This window comes from Opisthorchis viverrini (assembly GCF_000715545.1).
Source record: "Opisthorchis viverrini unplaced genomic scaffold opera_v5_150, whole genome shotgun sequence".
Taxonomy (NCBI): Eukaryota; Metazoa; Platyhelminthes; class Trematoda; order Opisthorchiida; family Opisthorchiidae; genus Opisthorchis; species Opisthorchis viverrini.
Genome location: NW_008751806.1, coordinates 1,140,562 through 1,161,532, shown reverse-complemented (window position 1 = coordinate 1,161,532; position 20,971 = coordinate 1,140,562). Strand labels below are relative to the sequence as shown.

General features: G+C 44.9%; 2 protein-coding genes across 2 annotated transcripts in view; one reads left to right on the top strand and one right to left on the bottom strand.

Moving 5' to 3' along the window:
• Window positions 1-1,586: 1,586 nt before the first annotated feature.
• On the top strand, window positions 1,587-2,259 carry T265_06898 (hypothetical protein; the record flags this gene model as incomplete). Its single annotated transcript, XM_009172286.1, has 2 exons — window positions 1,587-1,622; window positions 1,666-2,259. 2 exons carry the CDS (start codon window positions 1,587-1,589, stop codon window positions 2,257-2,259), a joined length of 630 nt encoding a protein of 209 aa, XP_009170550.1.
• A 10,103-nt stretch (window positions 2,260-12,362) lies between these two features.
• The window catches only part of T265_06897 (hypothetical protein), a gene marked incomplete at both ends in the record, with an annotated part of 26,467 nt that continues 17,858 nt past the window's right edge, over window positions 12,363-20,971 (bottom strand). Inside the window, 2 exons of the mRNA XM_009172285.1 lie at window positions 12,363-13,102; window positions 20,133-20,349. Of these exons, the coding sequence (XP_009170549.1) occupies window positions 12,732-13,102; window positions 20,133-20,349 (588 nt within the window). The remainder of the gene's footprint in view (window positions 13,103-20,132; window positions 20,350-20,971) is intronic.

The window sequence follows — 20,971 nt, the reverse complement described above, 5'->3', positions numbered from 1 at the left end:
ATGACATTATCGTACACAGTAAAGCAGGTTTGGAGCACAACGCTAACCTAAGATTTGTTTTGGACCAATTCAAACAACTCGGGCTGAAGTTGAAACCATCGAAATGTGCATTCTTCCAACGAGAAGTGAGCTACCTTGGGCAAGTAATCTCGGCCGGCGGAATTCGGTGTGATCCCGCCAAGTTTGAGAAAGTTAAGACATGGCCAGCCCAAAAATCAGCTGATGAGATCCGTAGATTTATAGGACTGGCTTCATATTATCGCCGCTTTGTAGCTGGATTCGCTAAGATCGCTATTCCAGTTATATTCCTCCTACAAAAGAACACTCCCTTTGTTTGGTCCGAAGAACAAGCCGAAGCATTCAAGCAGCTCCGCGACTGCTTGTGTTCCACACCTATTTTGACCTATCCGGATATATCGCCGTCTGCTGGCAACTTTATCCTCGACACGGACGCAAGTGAGAACGGGATTGGTGCGATGCAGCCTCAGCATTCAGGTGACGCGATGGAAAGGGTAATTGCATATGCCAGCCAAAGTCCGTCACATCGGGAGAAACGATACCGTACGACCCGCAAGGAAATGCTAGCTCTTGTGAACTTCATGCGAGAATTCCGCCACTAACTTATCGGTCGCAGGTTTCTGGTCCGAACCGATCATGAATCACTATTGTGGTTACAAAACTTCCGTGATCCCGAAGGCCAAATAGCCCGGTGGCAGGAGTACCTGCAAGAATACGATTTCGAGAGCCAGCATCGAGTAGATAAACAACACGGAAATGCAGATGCATTGCCTCGCCGACAAACCCACGATCATGGTGATTGTCCATCATGCTCAGTCTCTTACGTCTTATCGATGTCGTTACACGCACCGGAAAGTGAGGAGTAGACCACGGTACAATCCTCGGACCACTAGTTGAAGCTCATATACGAGCAGCTCTTCCACAACCAACACCGGCCATCCAGTGACGAATTCACGGGTTCTAGCTGTCTGACGCGTTGTCTTTGGGCTCTTTCGTCTCAGCTGCGTGTGACTGATGGGTCGTTTACTATCAGAAAGGTCCCACTTACTTGCGCCGTATTGTGGTACCAAGCAGTGCAGTCGAAACAGCTTGAAGCGACTTCATGAAGAATTAGGCCATGGTGGACAGAGCAAACTGGGACAGTCGGCACGTCGTCAATTATGGTGAACAAACATGCGGCGTGATATTGTGCTGTTCTGCCAATCGTACACAGAGTGTGGTCGAATAAAGGACCACAGACCAAGTGCCCCGGCACCACTGCAAACGATAAAGGCGGGGTTTCCAAAAGAATTGGTTGGTGTGGATAGTATCGGGCCTTTGCCCAGAACGGACCGAGATAAAATATATATCCTGGCGATGGTCGAGCATTTCACCGAGTGGTGCGAGGCTATTCCAATTCCGAAACTGCATGCCTGGACAGTGACCGAAACGCTGCTCATCGAGTGGATTGCGCGTTCGGGTGTACCCAACCTGACCAAGTCTTCAACTTCGAAAGCGTCTTATTCAAAGAGTTGTGCCTCATACTGAATATAAAAAGACTCGCACTACGGCGTACCACCCTGAGGGCAATGGCAGGTAGAGCACACAAATTGAAATTTGAAAGGGTCGCTGAAAGCCTTTATCAACCATAATACATTTGAGCAGTAGGATGTTGCACTGGCACGTTGTCTACTGATTTACGGTACTAATATCCAGGCGTCTATCGGACAGACCCCATCCTTTATGACGACAGGCCAGGGGATGCGACTACCTTCCGATACAACCCTACCTATCTCGGCTCCGGAGGCGTTGTATTCTTCAGTGTTCGTGCGACGCATGCAGGCCGGTCTCGTTCGCAGTCATGAACTGGCTCGACAACGCTTGCGTGCCGCACAGAGATGCCAGAAAGGGTACTACGATAAAGCTGCGCAAGATATGTTGTTCAACCTTGGCGACTGGGTTTGGTTGTACGAACCCGTTCCGCCTACTGGTACACCGGCTAAGTTCCATGGAGCTTGGAAGGGACCGTATACGATAGACCAAGCCGTCACCGACGTAACCTACCGACTTATCCACCCTGGGAAGTCAAACTGGTCAACCGCAGTGAATGTCAACCGTCTCCTGTCGGCACAGCTGATATCTGACAGCGCTGTGGACAGTGCCTGCTGCGAGAGGGCCTGTGTAATGTGCCGACAGATGTCAAATTGCGCGCCATCGTTAATCACAATCTCTTTTGTCTACTTTCAGAAGCGGCGGTGGTAACGATGGAAGAAAATGAAGACATCCCTGAATACCGTACAGAGGAGTTTGATGGCCCTCCGCAATAACTGACACCGTTTGTATGTTTATATGCTTGCACCCCTGTTTTCCGTTGTGGTCACGTTCTCTCTCCTCAACTTTCAGGTGTTCAGAGGCTCGGAGAATAACCTGTTGAGCGGACGTTTTTGTGCTTCTGTGTCGACAGTTGGCGAGACTTACCGACTTACTGATGCATCCAACTGATACGCAGCATTCTCCTTTTTCAACCCCACCTGACTACTGTTCTCGGGACATCCACACAGTGAGTTTGGATGCCTTTATACACGCTAACATGTTGCGGGCGCAATGGTCACCATTTTTAGTTCAAAAGTTGGAAGTTTTATTCAAAACACGTCCCACCGTCACAACATTCAACATTTCCTCAGTCCCGCATTCCCTCCATACTACTGGATCAACAGGTGTTTCACCGTCCCAGATATCCGCTGAGTGTAATTCGTGACAATTTTGGTGATACCCTGTCTGTTGGGCGACGCCCATTGTTCTGTGAATGTTCCGTTTTCACGCACTGCTAGGCGCCCAAAACTGGCATCTGTTACATGCTTATTCTGACTGCACTAGGGTGGTAACGAAAAATGGCATGCCATCCACCAGCTAGGAATAAATGCTATTAAGCTACAGAGGCGATGGCTGAAATGGGGGAAACAGAGCTTGGGATGAAACCTCGACCAAGTGCTTGAAAATTCATTTGATGGAAGTGGTAGAAGCTGTGTGGTAAGGCCTCTTTGGTGAAACCATCCATGCTACTTTTCAGGCATAGCGCTGGACACACGTCTGAGTGCACCGTCCATTACAATCCACACATTAGCCTCATCTTCTGCGAGTACTTATCCCCAAATATTGCCGTGCAATTTGTCCTTCCACAAACCGCAAGTGGAGCTAACTATATCGCATGCTTCCAACCGGTTTCCTGAGACTCCAGTCCCATTAAGGTATGCTGGCAATGAGAAACAATTACCTAGGGTATTTCTGGATGCCACTTACAAGATACTAATCGAAAGCTGACTTCAGTTCAGCGTTTACGCAGTCTACTGAGCCATGCGAAGGGCCGTCCTTTCTCATCAGCCCTATTTCATATCGCACAAAAATTGAACGCGCGACTTTGACGTTCGAAAGTGACTTAGTCCAGTGCTTCTTATTAGTGGGGACTCACCGGAATGATTACGCCAAAACGGGCGTACGGCCGTTTAAACGAGAATGGTGATGTTATGAACAGAGTACCTATCCCACAAAACTCCAAAATTGCGACTTAGAAGAAGTTATTTCTGTGCCATTGGACTATGCTTGTGCCAACATCTGTGCAACAGTTAAAGAACCGGAATATGCTGTTAAGTCGAAAAGATTCCTCTGCCAGAGAAAAACACGAAACTTACCTGACTGCCAAATATTGTCTTGCGGTCATCCAGCTTAATCGGAGATGTAATGACCTCAAATCCACTGAACGTGACCAATCCATACCTTCTGTTTTGAACGTAGTTGTAACTGCGTGGAATGACCTTCCTTCGACGGTTGTCCACGCTCCTTCTAGAACCCTGTTCAAAGCACTACTAGACATTTATTTATGCGAATACTCGCGCTGGCAATCATACTGCCCCGCGCTGAGAACATAAAGAGCATTTCTACACCTTTTATCACTTGTCTTTCAGATGAAGGAGAGCCGCATTTCAGAAATAATAAGCTACCTGTCGACACGAAAAACATATTCTTTAGTCCTCTTTCAGTCTGAACAACTGAGCAAAAAGTGTCATTTTCTATGTCAGCAACCAACCCACCTCTATGAATGAAGACTTAAAGCTTTCCATCCCGGGTTCGCTGGTTGATAAAGTGTTAACCTGGCCTCATGAAATTGTGTTAGGACTGTCAAGCATTCGTAGTAGACAGATGTAGGAGTGACCCCAGTATGATCCCTCAGCGCTCGTTTTGCAAAACGCCCACGCCCATTAGTTCCGTTGGTAGCAAGGGTGAATTAAAGTCCCTTCACGCAGACCGGTTACGTGGAAGGTGAAGTTAAGACGCTTCCGATTCCTTGGTCCCCGGATGCAGCCTTGCTCGTGCCGGAGTCTATGTTCACAAACAGTTTCGACATTTCCAACGAGCAACCCGTTATTCAACGATCGACTCTCCTTGGACGAGTGTTCACAATCGCATTTACAGATATATGGATCAAACGATGCGTCTCTGATACTGAGATATTAGTAGGATGTTGCTCAATATTCAGAGCTGACTCAAAAACGGGACCAAAGGTCAGGTTATTTACACGCAAACCTGCCTCACCGACACCAATCCCTGACGCCACTCCTGTACCCACATGCGATGCACTGTGGAATGAAATTCAGCTACTCGGCACCGAGGCCAATGTTTTCAGCTTCGTCTGCCAATGCCTTGCGAAAGATGACCTGTTCTCTACATACGCAACTCCAGCTAGTAGTTCACGCATCTTTCACTGGCATATGTCTTTACCACTCGCAAGGCCTCCAGCGGAAGCTTTGGTACGTTGGGCCGAGTAGACAATCTTATCGGCACCGACTAGATTCCCCAACAAGGTGCGCAGCTTAGGCGTTTGATGCACGCACTAGACGCCGCTTAGGCCAAACACCATCTGCCACTGAATGACACTGAGGCGAACCTTTGATAATCCGGGGCATGGCGACTAATGTGTACTCACTTTGGGCTTTCGTTTTCTGGTTACTCATGCATAGCGCGATTTATGCCCATTTGTTTCGTTTGTCTCGTTTTCTTGCTGCTCATTCCCCCGGGTTCTACTCCTGCTCCAGGTCTGCTTATTTTCTGGTAATTGATATCAATATTTTGTCGGCTGTCCATTTTTGTTTGCAGGTTTGTGTCAGCTCCACCTATATTCAGCGTCTACTCTGACAGTAAAACAAACCGCCGGAGGTTGAAAATATGAGCTGTTCGGATGGTACGGGTGTGTGTAATCCACTACACTTGCCTAGCGTCGTAAGAGATCCTACTCTTGTATAACTTCTATATCACATCTGCAGGTAGCTTTTGTTGGGTTTTGTTTTGGATAGCCCCAAGCGCGCAGTCCGATTTGGCGCGCTGTAACGCAGTTGAAACTTGACTGTATCTGGGTGCACGTCTATCATATGACCTTATGTGTGCCTCTCCCTCTCTCTCTTCCCCTATAGCAGGTACCACGGACGAGCCACCACGAGCCCCGGGCAGGAAAGTGTAACCCTCTTGTACACCTCCTCCGATTGACCTTGACCTGACTTTGTACCCCGACTTCCGGTTTCAGTTTTGGTTTATTACACGTGTGTTGTAGCCGCGCTCCGTTGTTCTTTCCTGTGTCACCCGACCTGCGCGAATGTGTGCTGTGTGTGCCGTGTGGATTCCGTGACACCAACCTCTATATCTGCACATTTCAGAACCGACGTTTGCCGTCGCTACATCCCCTCGAACGTCGAATACCACTGACTTCCTCACGTCCCGCACTACAGCGTGACACAACTGGCGCCGTCATCCGAAGACAGTTCCTTGCTTCCTCAAACGTGTCTATTGTTTTCTTTTTCGTTATATTTCTCTAAGGCCAATTAACACTGACTGACAGTACTTTCGCACATTATTTAATGCTTGCTTGCTATCGCTTCCAGAAGCGTCGGGCTGGGTACAAATACCTCGATTTAGCGCAAAATCTATCCTTTAGATTCATCAGACTTGCTTTGTTGTGCAGTGAATCTTGTGGAAGTTAATCGAATGCTTTCAAAAAGTCAAAGAAGGCGTCTAATAAGTCCTTTGCACTAAGCCCATGTTGAGCTGTCCATGAATAAACATTTTCGAAAAGTAAGTGCAAATTTGGGGCGATCGGTGTTGTGCTTGGGATATCACGTTTTTGTAGTGGGGTGATTTGAAGTGGACAATTTCAGAACGCGCCCCATCACGTTGCATGTTGTTCTAGTTAACCTGACTGGTCTGCAGGTATCAGGCGATAAGCGGTCCCGGGCATGCATATTGATGTCATGATCGCTTCTTCTCAAGAAAAAGGAAGGTTCTCTCGCTGAAATGTTTGGACAGGCTCGGCAATATTCCTTTCAGGACACCTGTATGCAGCCCATATGGTAATAGCGGGCTGGAATGGTTTTCTATGTACAGTATTTGACGGACATACTCGTCTGTTAAGTGTAGGTGGTTTTACGGTCTATTTTTAATAGACCGTTTGTGGAGATGATGCCATTCTGTCGGATTTTTCAGAAGCTCCATAAGTTTCCCCTAATATATTTTTATTATAAAGGCCCCAAGCTACGATATACTTGAACACATTCATTGATGTATTCCGCCTCGCTCAGAGTCGTTCAGTTTGATCAAAAGAAGCCAACACCAGCAGGTATGCCAGATGGTCCTCGGGTATGTCACGGGACTACTCATTTCTGATTTGCTACAACAATCCTTCTGATCGTATTTCTCTCTCACGCGAACGACCAAAAAAGCGGGGTGCTCATGACCTAGACGACTCCGAAGACTTTGGACAGAGTGAGTCACTGATTAGGGGACTGGGCCCATCGGTCTTTGACCTGGTGTGGTCTACAAGTCCACAAATGTGAATTCTCAGAGAAAATCCTGTAGCGCCAACTTGAAAAACTCAACTGAAGTGAAACCTAAGCTTTTGCGGGAAACGCTTGGGTGGGGCAACTCACAAGGTGACGGCCTCGTTTACTTTTGGATTTTAGAGTTCGCTCGATAGGCCGCTTTTGGGGGCCACAGGACGAAATCTACAATATTTATGCAAAAATTCCGTCGGGCAATGACCAGAATACACATGCAGTTTGTCAATTTGGTTAGTATCAAACACAAGTAGTCGTTGCTATGACCGCAAATGAAGACGACAAATATGTTGCTTGGTTCTCCTGTTCTTGGATTTCAGGAACCTCTTAGTTGACATTCACAGTTTTTAAGAGTCTGAATGTATAAGGGTATGCTATGTCTTCTGGCATTTTGTGGTCGTGGATAGAAAACGAACACGCAACGCACAAGAAATTTTGTCCAACAGGGCTTCCATTCCTCCAGAAATACTGTATACTTTCGGCCTGTGCGACAAGACTTGAATTAATGCGTAGCCGAAACGGTAAAGACCACAAATTTGATGGTAAAATCAGGCGATTAGTAGACGGAACTGCATAGGCTGCGCAAGATAACAAAGCGACACAGCTTGCAAACTGACAAGGATATAGAAATAAGATAAGGCAGGGTGTGGTTGCGCACTTCAGTAATCGGACAAGAAACTGGCAACTATGAACAAGGCCAGCGTTTGAGATAAAATTCCTATGGGGACTTCACAGTGACGCCAATCGGGGTGTTTTTTCTACGTTGAACATCCGTCTTGGAACGTGATCGTCAACAAATGGAGCAAGTTAGAGGTTAGATGGCTTTTACTCCCAGTTGTGTGAAATATGCATCCTAAGGTGTAGCATTGCGCCCAATAAGCCAATCTAGAAGTACCCGTTGCAACGCAGCATCCAGTTGGTATCAGCAGATAACTTATCATGTTGGACGAAACACTTGGTAATTCTCCTCTCAAGTTGTGAACTTCAAACCCCTGAGAACAGTGATAATCGCGCCAAACTAACCTTGTGTTTCATGAATCGATTCCATACGATTTACTGTCATCGGCTGGCTGAGGACCGTGGAGGTGAACTGTGTTAATAAAATCTTTCCTGTTCCTGATACAACTGTGCCCAATCAACAGCTAAACAGTGGGTAATCAAATAAATACGTCAATGTGACGCACTGGACTTGTCATGCTATAAATCGGTTTAATTTCTTGGTATGAGAGCGCGCCAGCAAGATGTACACCAGACAAACGTATTCACGACAGCCAAGGTCACTTAAAAAGAGTTTGGGCTAAACCCTATTTCTGTTAATGGGGAAAGATACGACATGACCACCGCTTTGCCCGGCGACCGATTCAGGTTTTGTACCACTAAGCAGATCAAGAAAGTAAACGTAAAACACTCTTAAGTTCCTTGGAATCACGTCCACAGGGACTCGGTCGTTGGAGATTGTTGCTGAGCGAAGTTTTGGAAAGTGATGAAGCATACGAATGGGAACTCTGCATTGAGTGTGGATTGTATTTTGACTTTCCAAGCGATTCGTATCCACCCAGATGGTGATTCAACAGACCCAACGTAGTGTACACGAACAGTAGATGCGTTGGATGGAATTGAGTTTGGAAGTCTGATGTGACCGTAGCGACAGCTCGGTGACAGGATGAAAAACGACGCGGCAAAAATGGACGCAGAAAACATGAACGAATGAGCGTTGACTACCTATTTATTGGCGTACACACAAAGCGTACAGTATCAATGTGTACGCTTCGCTGATTGTCATCGCATTTTGTCTTGTGGGCTGCCAGATGCCAGTTCAGTTTTACTCTTTTCCGGCATTTGTTTTACTTCATCCCAAGGTTATATTCTATATGGTAACAATTACGAGATCGGTGGGAGCTCCGGAGACTATGCATCCAATCAACTTAGCCACTGTCAGTTAGGTTCTATCGAACCTACGGTGATCTCGGGTCAGCTTGTCATGGACATACACGCTAGTAGTTTGATGGTGATGTGAGAAGCTTTGGCAATTTTCAGTGGAGACTTTGTACTGCCAACCTGCACTGTCAAATAGGATTCAGAAGGTTCTGAACCCACGATCGTCCGGTCAGTGGTTGAGAGTGGCTTATCAACAGTATAATCAGCTTTCACTATTGATTGTTATTGTGTCGACCAACAGCAACATAGTGAACAACCGATGCTCTGGTGGTTGGAAAAACAATATTTGTGACACACACCGTCCGTAAATTTCAGTTATCGAAACTGCCGCTGACAATACCTAACTCCTCCTAGCTGGCACTTAAATGTTCTGATTCCTCGGGTACTCAACAAGAGTTTACTCTATCAGGTGTAACATCGCGGACCATTCTAATCAATCCTCAATTGTTAGTGAATACTTAACTTTGGTTGTAAAAAAAATAAATCGCACAGCCGTAACACCCTTACTGTGCCTAGCTGCCATGCTACTCGAAGGAAGCACGAGGGCTGAGATACTGCCAGATTTCCCAAGCCTAGCAAAGGGATGTCGAGAGGCAGAGGTTGGATTCGAACCACGGGCCTTCCGGTCAGTCAGTTCGCGCTCTACCCACTTTATCATGAAGCACGGTTTATAACCAGCTTCCCTAATGCACCGAATTATATTCCAAAAAGTTACAGTCAAAGTAGCCTTCCCGGTCTAAAAATAATCACTCGAGAAACCCAATAAATACAGAATAACGAAAAACTTAACCAAGTTTCATGTACCTGATAGAATTCAACTGACTGTTGCGCCAAGTCCTGCTTTTGCTTCAATGGGAATCATAGTTAATTCGAAAACTGGGGTAAGATGTGATGAGTCCTAAGAAGTGTGAAACTGCTAGTGTGGTTTAGAACAGCTTTCAGTAATTCTTATGAGTAGTTTTTCTATCCGCCAAACAAAGTAAGGGGGTTCAAACCGAACATATACGAAAAACGTACATCTGCCTAGTTGTGGCCGACCCGCTGGGTGGTACAGAAAACTTCCCATTGTCCGCATTGCTCCAAGTCTATTGTAAACTGAGAGAAATGGCTGAAATATTTATCCTTCTTTCTTGTTTTCGAGTGTATAACAGGCCGACCCGTTCAGTTTTCTTATCTGGACTTGATTCGGATGTCACATTTGAAAGCAAGTAGACTCAGATTCATCCACTTTTCCCTGGAACAAGCACAAAATGACTTTTCTCTCTCCACGTTTCGAAGCCTGAATTGCCAGATTAAGAATTGAGACAGAATGGTTGTCTTTCATGCGAAACCCATTAAAATCAATCCGCATATGAGAATTTCCGATAGATATGTTTACTCCTATAACGAGCATTCTGTTTGCACAACTGAAGGTCAAAATATGAATCAAAAAGCATCGTCAGTTGTATCCTAAAGCATCTTCCTCATTACTTTCCGGTTCATTTCAGTCCGTATGCATGCCTAAGACAGCGTTAGTTCCACCTACTATAGCTTCGTCCACCGGAAAGTGGGTCAGTGTGGAACATACATCCGAACAATAGAGGTGATGACACCACCGCTGAGTTCGGAAACTGGACAAGTACGCATCGAAGGCGATAGCTCTGGTGCATGAGCGTCACTGAATACACGATTCAGCCATATGTGCTGCCACTGTCATTAACAACGGGTGAGTTGGGTCCCGGGGTGCCCAACTAGGGAGGCTGTATTTCTCGGCCCGAGTGAGTTTCCTGTCTAGTGTTTCTGTACTTCGTCGCCAAGTCGTAGAATGTCCACAGCTCTGTCGCTTCTAATCAGGTCAGCGCTGGGAGAAAAAGAGCTCTGAGACGTAGACAACTCTGTGATACGCAATGTGATGAACATGACTGATACCCTATTCATTGTTCTATTCATTCTTCTCTTGTTTTAATATTTCATATGCTGTACATATTCGCCAATTCAAATACATACGTGATGGTTGTTACGCTGCGCTGAATTCTGGATTTCTAGTTCGTCTGGTTATACCGATATGCGTACGAAACTTAATTCTCAAAAGCAACTACCAAAAAGTGAATAATTCACCCATCAAGAAATTACATGGTATAGTTCATCCTCCTTGATTCGATGTTCAAATCAGATCTCGCCAACATTTTGGCGACATGGATGGTCTAAAAGCGAGCGATTCCGAACACCTTTTTAGTGGATAACGTGAGCAAATACCAGTTCAAAGTAGTGAAATCAAGTGAAAAAAATAGGCGAGATGATACAACTCACAGTTTGTTGGTACAGTTAGTTATTACCACCACAATAAATCCAAATCGATCTCCTTCCTGGAATCTTCCTTGATATATTCCTAGACCTTTCTATCCCGTCGTAGTCTGGAAGGTAGATCACCGCTCGTTAATTCACTGCCAGCGTAATTCGACGCAGCAAGAAGGGAACACGCCTTTCACGAGGAACAGAATTTGCGCTGTATCCATATTTCTTTTTCGGTCATTTTAAACAAAAGTTATTCGGTATGAAGAGAAGAGGAATAAGCTGAGATTTTAGTGAGAGATAGAAAGTGGTACAATTTGAGTAATGATAAGTTACAAAGAAAGTATCCAAGTACAATGGTCAGAAGGATCACCATAACCTTTGTACACAAAGATAACCTTTCTTACCAATAGGTTATAGCAAGCCTACATTAACCAGATGCAAGGATAATGAAAGAAACGCAGTTGATTCTATGGATTCTATGTATGCTGTTTAGCTGTATGCGAGAATAAAGTTCCAATTCACCAGCTGGCGTTCTTCGTTTGCCTCGACCTGTTTATTCTGACTTTCGCATCAATCGAGTTTCTGTCCTCTAAGTGAAGTAAATCTATGTCGAATGGCCAATAGATATTGTACAGCTCTTTATTTCTCGCTGGTGAACATCAGCAGCGCGGGTTCCACTGATCTTTAAGATGCTTCAAACATGTGACCTGCAATCTGTTGAACATCTGATCATTCGGCGACATGTGGCTGATCGGCTGTGTGAATAGCTCGCGCTTAGACAGGATACAGCATCTATCGCCACGCATTCTCAAGACCTACATCACGAGTTCACACGTTTTGACTGGATCATTGAGGGACGACTTGTCGGACAGGAGGTTCATTCATTGGGTGAATTTTATTCCTCATCTAAGCTACTCATGGGCTGTTAGTAATGTGAAGAAAGTTGGCAATTGGAATGGTTGTGTAGGACTTGTCGGAGGTTCATTCATTGGGTGAATTTTATTCCTCATCTAAGCTACTCATGGGCTGTTAGTAATGTGAAGAAAGTTGGCAATTGGAATGGTTGTGTAGGTGAAATCAGTCCGTGCTGAAAAGCCGACAAGTACTGTGCGGCTAATCCATCCTCATTGGGATTCATCAGCGTTACACACTTCACAAAACCCCAGTGGAGAATCTCAGATCCGTGACCTCCCGGCTACTAGCTTGAACACTTGAGTCTTGTGGATCCTTGTTGCACCCAGCTGATTCCATCGTAAAACGCAGACTTCCACCAATGCTTGACAAATTCGTGTCCATTTGGACCGCCTGACCAAAAACCTTTAACCCTGGAGTGATGATTCTTCTTCCAACAGTGACCCAACTCATCAAAAAAACAATCCTGGTTCAATCCCAGTTGGTTATAATTTGGTTTCAACAGATGTTCGTAAAACAGCTGCTTGAAAAGGCCTGACAATTTGATGAAAAACGGCTGGATGTTGGGTTGGAACAGAAGATGTTGAAGGCGCAACCTATAACGGATCCTGCAACACCTAGTTGATAACATATCAGAAATATGAGTGTTGCACAGAGATCGGCCGTGCAATCGAGACTAGAACGAGTTTATTATGAATGGGCAAAAATATACTGCACCAGAGTTGTCTAACTCTAGGAAAAGACACATCCACATAAAGTCTGATCAGGGGTTTCTCTTGTTGCATCATCCTGGCAGCACATTTTACGCCAAGGGTGTCTGTGGGGATCTAATATTCTTGAGTGAATTGCTTGGTCAATTCGTTCCTGCAGTACCTGTTCCGCACGATTTTGGGCTTCGATCTGACGCTCCGCTTCAGCCAGTTCCATTGCTTTTCGTATCTCATGCCCGGCAATCTGCTGTTCCAGCTCTTTCTTATAGGCTTCGATGCGGTTTCGTTTCCGGGTGATTTGCTCACTAAGTTCTTTTTGAACCGCATCGTTCAGCGTTTTCAGCTCCTCTGCTTCATGCTTCTTCATTAGTTTTTCCAATTGGCGCTGTTGTTCTGTAAAGTTGATAAGGTACGAAAAATACTGATACATGTGTTCAATCTTACCAATTCAATCAATGATGAGAATGTGTAAAAGTACAACACACATGTCCGAATTTCGCTACGTTCAGAGTTTCAGTGACAACGTAACCACTCGGAATAGTACGTGACATAACAACTGAATAGAAGAACCATGAAATCTGCCCGGACACACCACATTACAGTTAGCAGCCCCTTTCTGATGATCATTCTACTGAGGGTTTTGGAGGCTCGGTTACACCAGATAGTCTGCAGTTTTACCCTATTCGTTTGTAGAAACCCAACACAGGCTATTTGAAAGATGCACGAACAGACTTTGTCACTATTCACTAGTATGTGGATACAGGGGCAGCCTGAATCAGTTGTTGCAAGAGACGGAGTCGCTCAAGAAATCCCTGCTGTATAACGGTTATCCAGAGGGTCTCATTGCAATGAACAATAGAGATTTAACATAACCAGCCAGAGAAGAAGATAATTATGTGTTTCTTTAGACTAAGGGTGATCACGTTAAAACCAGCGTAAGACAAAAACTCCGTTCCACTCTAAAACGTGTTTATACTCCAGCCCAGCGACGTTAGCTATTTATACGACTGCCCAACCTGTATGCTTCCTATGTAGTCTACAAGTCTTGTTGCGGCTGCGTAGACGCAGGACAAACAGATACCCTGTGAACGTGCAGCAGGACAAATACCAAATATGCTTTTAGGAAAGAAGATGGGTCAAAGGTCATTTCGCAGTCGTACATCGTCAATAGCCAAGTATCTGTCAGATACTAACCATCGGAATGAGCCAACCAACTTCTTCCGAATTTCACTGCGTAACACAGCACAAACCCTAAGGTTTTGACAATAAGCAGATCACTTTTGATCAACCAAAACGGCCCCAGACCATGTGCATAAGAACAGTTGAAGCCAACCATTTTTTAACGTTGACACGGATCAGATGACTTAAGAAATCGGCCAACCGGCATCTGTTCGACGTTATTGTTGTTTCACCCAACTGCGTCCAAGTGCCAAAATACGAGGTATAAAGCCGAATTCTCTAATTGGTGCGTGCAAGCGTTGACGTGCTGGCTAGATCTGTCGATGGTAATGGACTTCTATTCCCAGTTACTTCTCATATATAGTACTAGGTCAATGTCTGTGAATGCTCCAGCTAATGGGTGTCTACGAAAGATAAGGTTGCAGCAAAAGACATTGGAAAGGTAGCATGACTTTTGGTAGATTAGAACACTCACGTTTGAACTGAATTCAGCTTTGATGAAGAGCAGCTGAGACCGCTGTTTGAGCACAGCAACAGCAATGCGGATGGACACCTGTTGCTTTTACCATATCTGTCAGTTGTCTTGCTACATGACGACCTTCAGTGAAGGTCAACTAGACAACACCATGTTAAATTCCTTGCTGATGTGAGTTGTAACGTATGGCCAACCTGATTTGCTATGTTTCAAACCCCAAGATTCAGCTGTAGCACCAATTCGGTGCCTAACTGTCATGCCACACGAAGGAAGCATGATGGCTAGGATACTGACAGGTTGCCCAAGCTTAGACAGAGGAAGTCGGTAGGCATAGGCTGGGTTCGAACTACGAACTTTCTGGTCAGTAGATTCGCGCTCTAACTACTCGAGTCATCTCGCCTCAGATGTAAAACAGCATAATTCCTGACATGATTAGGTCACAAGTGACCTTCAGTGATGTGATACAAATGCTTCAATATATGTTCAACTTTCACTAGAGAGGCGTGACCCACTTACATGTAAGTACTAGTAGTCAAACGGCTGGAGTGTGTCTTTGGGTGGAGGGTATTTGATTGACTAGACATGAAGTTTGTGCGACCTAAAAGCTAAACTGCCCGACTGTAGACAGAAACTTAAGATATCGAAGGAAAGAACATACATGGGTTTAAATGACCACCAAGATCACGTATGCTGGAAAGCTGTGGAACTTAGAAAAATTACTGCCTTCTTGTTCAGGTTTTAGTGCACAGAACAGTGAGACTCAGGTATGTACACCTTCAGAATAGCCAACTTTCTGAAGAAATTGTAAATGCAATCTTGCGATCCCACTACAGAGTTTCTAACAAGTGTATCGTCTCTCCGCCGATGACGTAACTGTGAAAACTCTCAATACGGGACTTTCGGCAAAAGAGAAATCATCCTTAGCAAATCATAGTCGGGGCTATCAAAAGGCCTGTTCATGGTGTTGTCCCCTAGCCCGCCAGGGACCAAAGGATTATGGGAAATCTAACTGAGAAGGTCACATTCCCTGGAGTGAGTGATCGAACTTTGCATGTTTCTCTACGTTGGGCTTGCTTGGTTTTCAAAGTCTAACTTTTGTCTTTGATTAAAGTGAATACATTTCCTGCTTCAAAACATTCCAAATCCCTAACCTTTATTCTTGTCCCACCTGGTGTTTACCGTTGAATACAAGGCCGATTAAATAGTTTCCTACTAAATTGAGTTACTTTCATCGCAAGTCTGTGAGAGTTCAAACTTTCATACGCCATCGCAAATATTCTGCCCGGCTGTGGCCTTTTTGTAAATGTAAAAAAACACCACAAGTTTACTACAACTGTCGCGCGTTTCATTCGAGGTATTCGAACGTCTTGCACCCATCGAACGCCTCCGCAGTCCTTGTAGCGTCAGCGATACGACACAGTCGATAGGCTCAAAAAGCTCTCAGTAATAACTTGACTTTATATTCCTTCAAAATGCTTAGCATTGAAAAGTTGTTCTCTAGACCCGAGCGGGTGAATATCACCATCTTACTTTGGGACTTGGAAATTACTTTTGAATTGAGCTTTCGTCATGTAAGCGAAATCAACATGTACCGAAAAGCCTAGCCACGCTGTATAGCAATTCCACCCTTGTTGGAAAGCCCAAGCGGTGCACACAAATTCCAATAGGACGCAAACGCGCAAACTCCCAACCGGCGGTTGAAGACCAAACCGTTCGGCCACGAGTGGGAGTGTGACTGTCTAGCACATAGACCACAAATCATCCTTTAGCCACAGAATTTGCCGCACACTCACAGGTTGACTGGCACCTCCAGTGACGACGATCCTGTCACCGTGTAAATCATCCTTCCTTCCCATAGGAGTTTACGCGTAGACTGTCTTCGCTAAGAGATGAGAGATTCATCGAAATATTTCCAGCCTTCCACGCATTGTCAACGCACATTCGCTTACATGACAGCCCTGGGTCGCGCAATCCTTTTGAAGTACTCTGGTTTTTCCTATCCGTTTTCACTTTTGGTTAGCAAAGCTAAGGAAAGCTTACATGAAGACTCAGATTTGTGAGGCTCTTTGGAGTATTCCTTGCTGTAGTGAAAATAACTTCCGATTTTCATAAACGTCACCTCATTTTGAACTTCAATGAATCAGGGAAAAGCCTACCTCATGCGAAGACGGAAAGAACGTTCCCCAGATTATTCGGTTCTGAAAACCAGTTTGGTCTCAGACTACACCCCCATCACCTCTCGTTCCTCTCTAAGCAGCACCATGGAATATTGGTATACAACGGCGAGTCCGCGTTTCGGTCCCGTGTGCTAAGATCGACAAATTCTGTCGGAGGATTTCTGGTCACATGACCAGCATATCTGCGTGAGTGCATTTGAGAGAGACCTTGGTAATGTTGAGAAAGTTGAACATTTACACAAAAACAGCAATCGATCCTCTCTTGCAGATTGAAAATCGATATAACATGTAACGAACTTTGCATCGTCATAGATGTCTGAGACGGACGTTGTTCATCATCTCCGGAAAATGTTTTACAACAAATTCGATAGAACATATATCTATTTGCATTTTGGTGGTAGGTTGTCGCTCAATTAATTCGTCATTTTTTTAAAAGAATTCAGCTGAAACGACCCTGTCGTTTAGAATAAGCTATTGCTTCTATCCTCACTGAACTGAACGATGGGGCACCTCATGGCGTGTTGTGATCATCATCATTATCATCGACAGCGTGACATCAGTCTTCAGTACCGATGCTCCGCTGCTCTACATACCATGATTTATTTGAAAGCTTAACTGTGAGGGAAAGGATGAAAGTGATCATGGAAGGGAATTAGTGCTAGCCTATCGCAATCATTCCGAGACAGACACTCGCTCCAGACACTCACTTATGCTGTCTGGATAGGAAATGACTCTAAGAGCAACCGGTTCGTAGTCACTTATCAGCCATATGTTGCAACGTCTTCAGTCCATGGGTCACGTGGACTAATCCTTGGGGGTCATTTGCACACAAAATCTCTTGAAACGTTTGACAACTGCATGATCCATTCCCTCTGGCTGGTCCTTGAAATATAACCATCCTTTATTGAGCCAAATAAACAACTGAGTTCGTTTTTAACGTTTACATTTAAGGGCCTCTTGACCTACAGTAATAATTGCGTTGATTTTGGAAGGTCTTCAGTGGGGGGTTATAATTCATTTTTCATTCACAATGATCATCCTCTATAAACAGTGCAGCTGTGCTTTGCACAGGACATGTCAAGGGTTGAAGAAAATGCCTTTGTTCGTTATTTAGAGCTCAATAAAAGCCCTTCTTTGGTGTTATGAGAAGGCCTTCTTTGCTTGTGAAGGCCTCTTTTTGTAGACGTGGTTGACCTCATTGCGAAAGTGCGTTGCTGGGAGGTACCGTCTGTACTGATCTTGTACTAATTGTTTGGTTCATAGTGCTATAATCTGAATGGATAGGCTCGCACATCGGTTGCGCTAATTCTCTACCCTTGTCGCTCTAAGGCATAATTCGGGCACAAAACCCGCGAGGTTATTTTCACCCTCACGGTCGTCTAGGCGGAGTGAGGTTCACCAGTGAATTAACAAATAATCACAGCACGTTGCAATTTGTGTGTGCATGAAGAAATTTACGGTATTTTGCCTGTTACACACAACAAACTGATGATTGAAGTGTATCCAAATTTTGAATAGGATGGCTTTTAAACCAGCGTAAGACCAATTCTTGTGAAAGCATTTTGTAACGAGTAGTCAACAAGTGTGGAACGTTCAAAAGAGGGGAGCCAAGCAACCTGATCTAAGCTGTGCCAATCGACCGTTGAGTAGCTACTCTATCGCTGATTGAGGGAAGGATCGACATTTTGCAAATATGGCTTGACTGGTACTGCCTAATTAAACATTTCCAATTTACTGGTTCCTCAGGCAGACTTCAAGTAATATTTTCCCTGCATCCTCAGTTTCCACAAAGGCAATGTTGCACAAGCCATCATCAGCATCATTAGAAGCAAGAACAGAGGAGAACACTAGTCACTCACCACCGTACGATTACATCAATTTGTTTGAATAAGGCCTTTTCGTCGAAAGAAAGAAAACGAGACAGCGAAGAGGACCTGAAGCTAGTCCGTTTTAAACATCCGAGAAACCCTCACCACAAGTAGGTCAGTAGATAAGTTGGAAAGAAATAGATAGCAGGAATACCATTGCTTTCGATGAGCAGTCACATCTTTCAGTGTACCAAACAAGCACAGAAATAGAGGCGACACAAGCGCGTTCTCAAACGCTCTTTTGAGACGCAGAGTAAATTCTTTAGCCTGACCATTCAGCCGTTATTCTATTTTAGAGAAGATTGGATCAATTTGTCAGTGAGTATTTCGTTTATCAGAGAAATTGTTGGTCTGTTGCGCGTATCAGCTGGAATGTTTATCGCAAGATCCCAGGGTTTTTCTATTTCTTCACATGTTCAGACTTCTCGATCCTTGCGGATACTCTTTTTTGCCTGATGTTCGGCAATACTTTCAACCAGGAGTACGCGTCCGGCCTTCCAGCAAGGTTGGACGTTTGCTCGGGACACAATGCATAGGTTTAGCAGAGATCCCATCATCTTAGAGGGTTGTGTTTACTACTTTCTAGTAGCAGTCGAACTCAAAAGATGGATATTCCCCGAAACAGACTTTATCCGATGATTTTGGCTGGTCCTCAACACTTCAGAGTCCGGCAGTTTCTCAGGGTACCTGGACTTTATGATCATTGAAAATCACGTTGTCTGCCAGGGTAGCGCATAGATTCAGCAGCGCACTGTTTAACATTCGCCCCGTTCATCTCGCGTTCCCACGGTGAAACTTACCAACTACGACAATGGATGTCATAAACGTCTCAAACCGATAAGTCTTATTTTCCATGGGCTTCCGGCTGCTCACTTATTCACTACTGCAGAGCGACACATTAGGGTCGTCTGTCTCCCATACTACGAGGACTTTGATGACCAAGTATACAGGGATAGAATACAAGTAACTGATCGTTCAAGTCGGTAAAGATTTCAGCTGAAGTCTATTTCGGCCCAAAAGTGACAAAAGTATGCTTGGATAGGGGAGGAAGTGTTGTTTCATCGAATATAGACAAATGATCCCTAGAAATGCCCGAATATTGTAAGTAAGCTGATTTTCATCTGACGACCAGTGGATATTGTGCTCCCCCGTTACTTGTAGTTTCTATGCCTTACAACTTTGCTAGTACTATGATGTTGCCGTATACTATCGGAAACTTTGATTCTGATGCAAGAGCGTACGATAGCAAAACAGGCCAGAAATAATGTTAAAAAGCCGTCGTTCAGGCTATTGAGCATTTCTAGCAGTTTACTTTGGAGCAACAAACGAAACTTGCACAAAGTCGCAGTATGCTTTGCGTCGCTCTTATTTCAAAAGACAAACAGAATCAATGAACACCTAAGGTTTCCTTGAAGTGTCAAATGAGCAATATATCTGAAGCTTTCTATGCAAACCATCTCGGCTATGAACTACACTTCGACTCACTTCCGAAGAAGCCAACTTCCAGAATGGAACAAAAACAACGTTCCCATCGCAAAGTACAATGGTACATTCATCACTATCGTGTACAGATGAGGGTTAATGTCCGACAGTCGCTGTTTATATCAAGACTATAAAAAAAAACCGGGTGCGCTTCCTACAGTGATTCCATATATCTTAAACAAAACATCTGAGACAATGCGGACAAAGTTACTCTGTCTGTGAGCTCTACTACACCAATTTACCTTTGAACTGGGTCTGTTGCTGGCATACGTAGGCCGTCTCCCATGCCAGCCGCCTTCGGGATGCCTCTTCCTGGGCTTTCCTCGCAGCCACGCGTTGTGCTTCTCGTTTGAGTGCGTGTTGTGCGGCTTGTTCCACCTTGTTTTCAAACAGTTTTTCCGATATTTTGGCCTGGTGCACATAGTCCAGGTATTGCAGTGTCTCCTTCTTAACGCGTTCCTAATGGTTTGGAGGCGAACAGCAATAATATTGACATAAAACGAGAATTTCGAAAAAGGCGCATCGTTCTTGGGGACATAGCGGGTTATGGACTCTGAAGAACCTGAAGTCTCTTGGCCTACTTTTGAATATATGTGGAGGTTGCCAATGCATTTGCAAACGCATCTGAACGCATACAGTTAGTACGCAAAAGCCGTCGGTTTTCTGGCATAAATCCTATGAAAGTTTGCTTGTCATCAATATCTTTACAGGCGCCAGGAATGGGTCGTGTGTGCAGCAATTCAGGCACGCCTTAAAGAGAAGCTTGAAGCTGCTGCGGTCGAGCTGGGAAGAGCTGGCATGAAAATAAACGCCCGAAAGACTAAAGTGATGGTTATTTGTGGGGACAGGAAACATCGGGCAACAGCAGTCTCAGTCGAACCATTTCGCTTTGCCGAGGAACTAATCACTCCTCTGGGTCCGATAGACACTGTAACATATTTGGGCATTCCCTTCACCTCCAAGGGGAAAGGGGTCTTCAACCACCGACAGCACCTGCTCAAACTGCTCGAAGAAGTGACGCGTGCCCCGTTGAAGCCGCATCAAAGAATGGATATCACGAGGAACTACCTGATACCAAGGC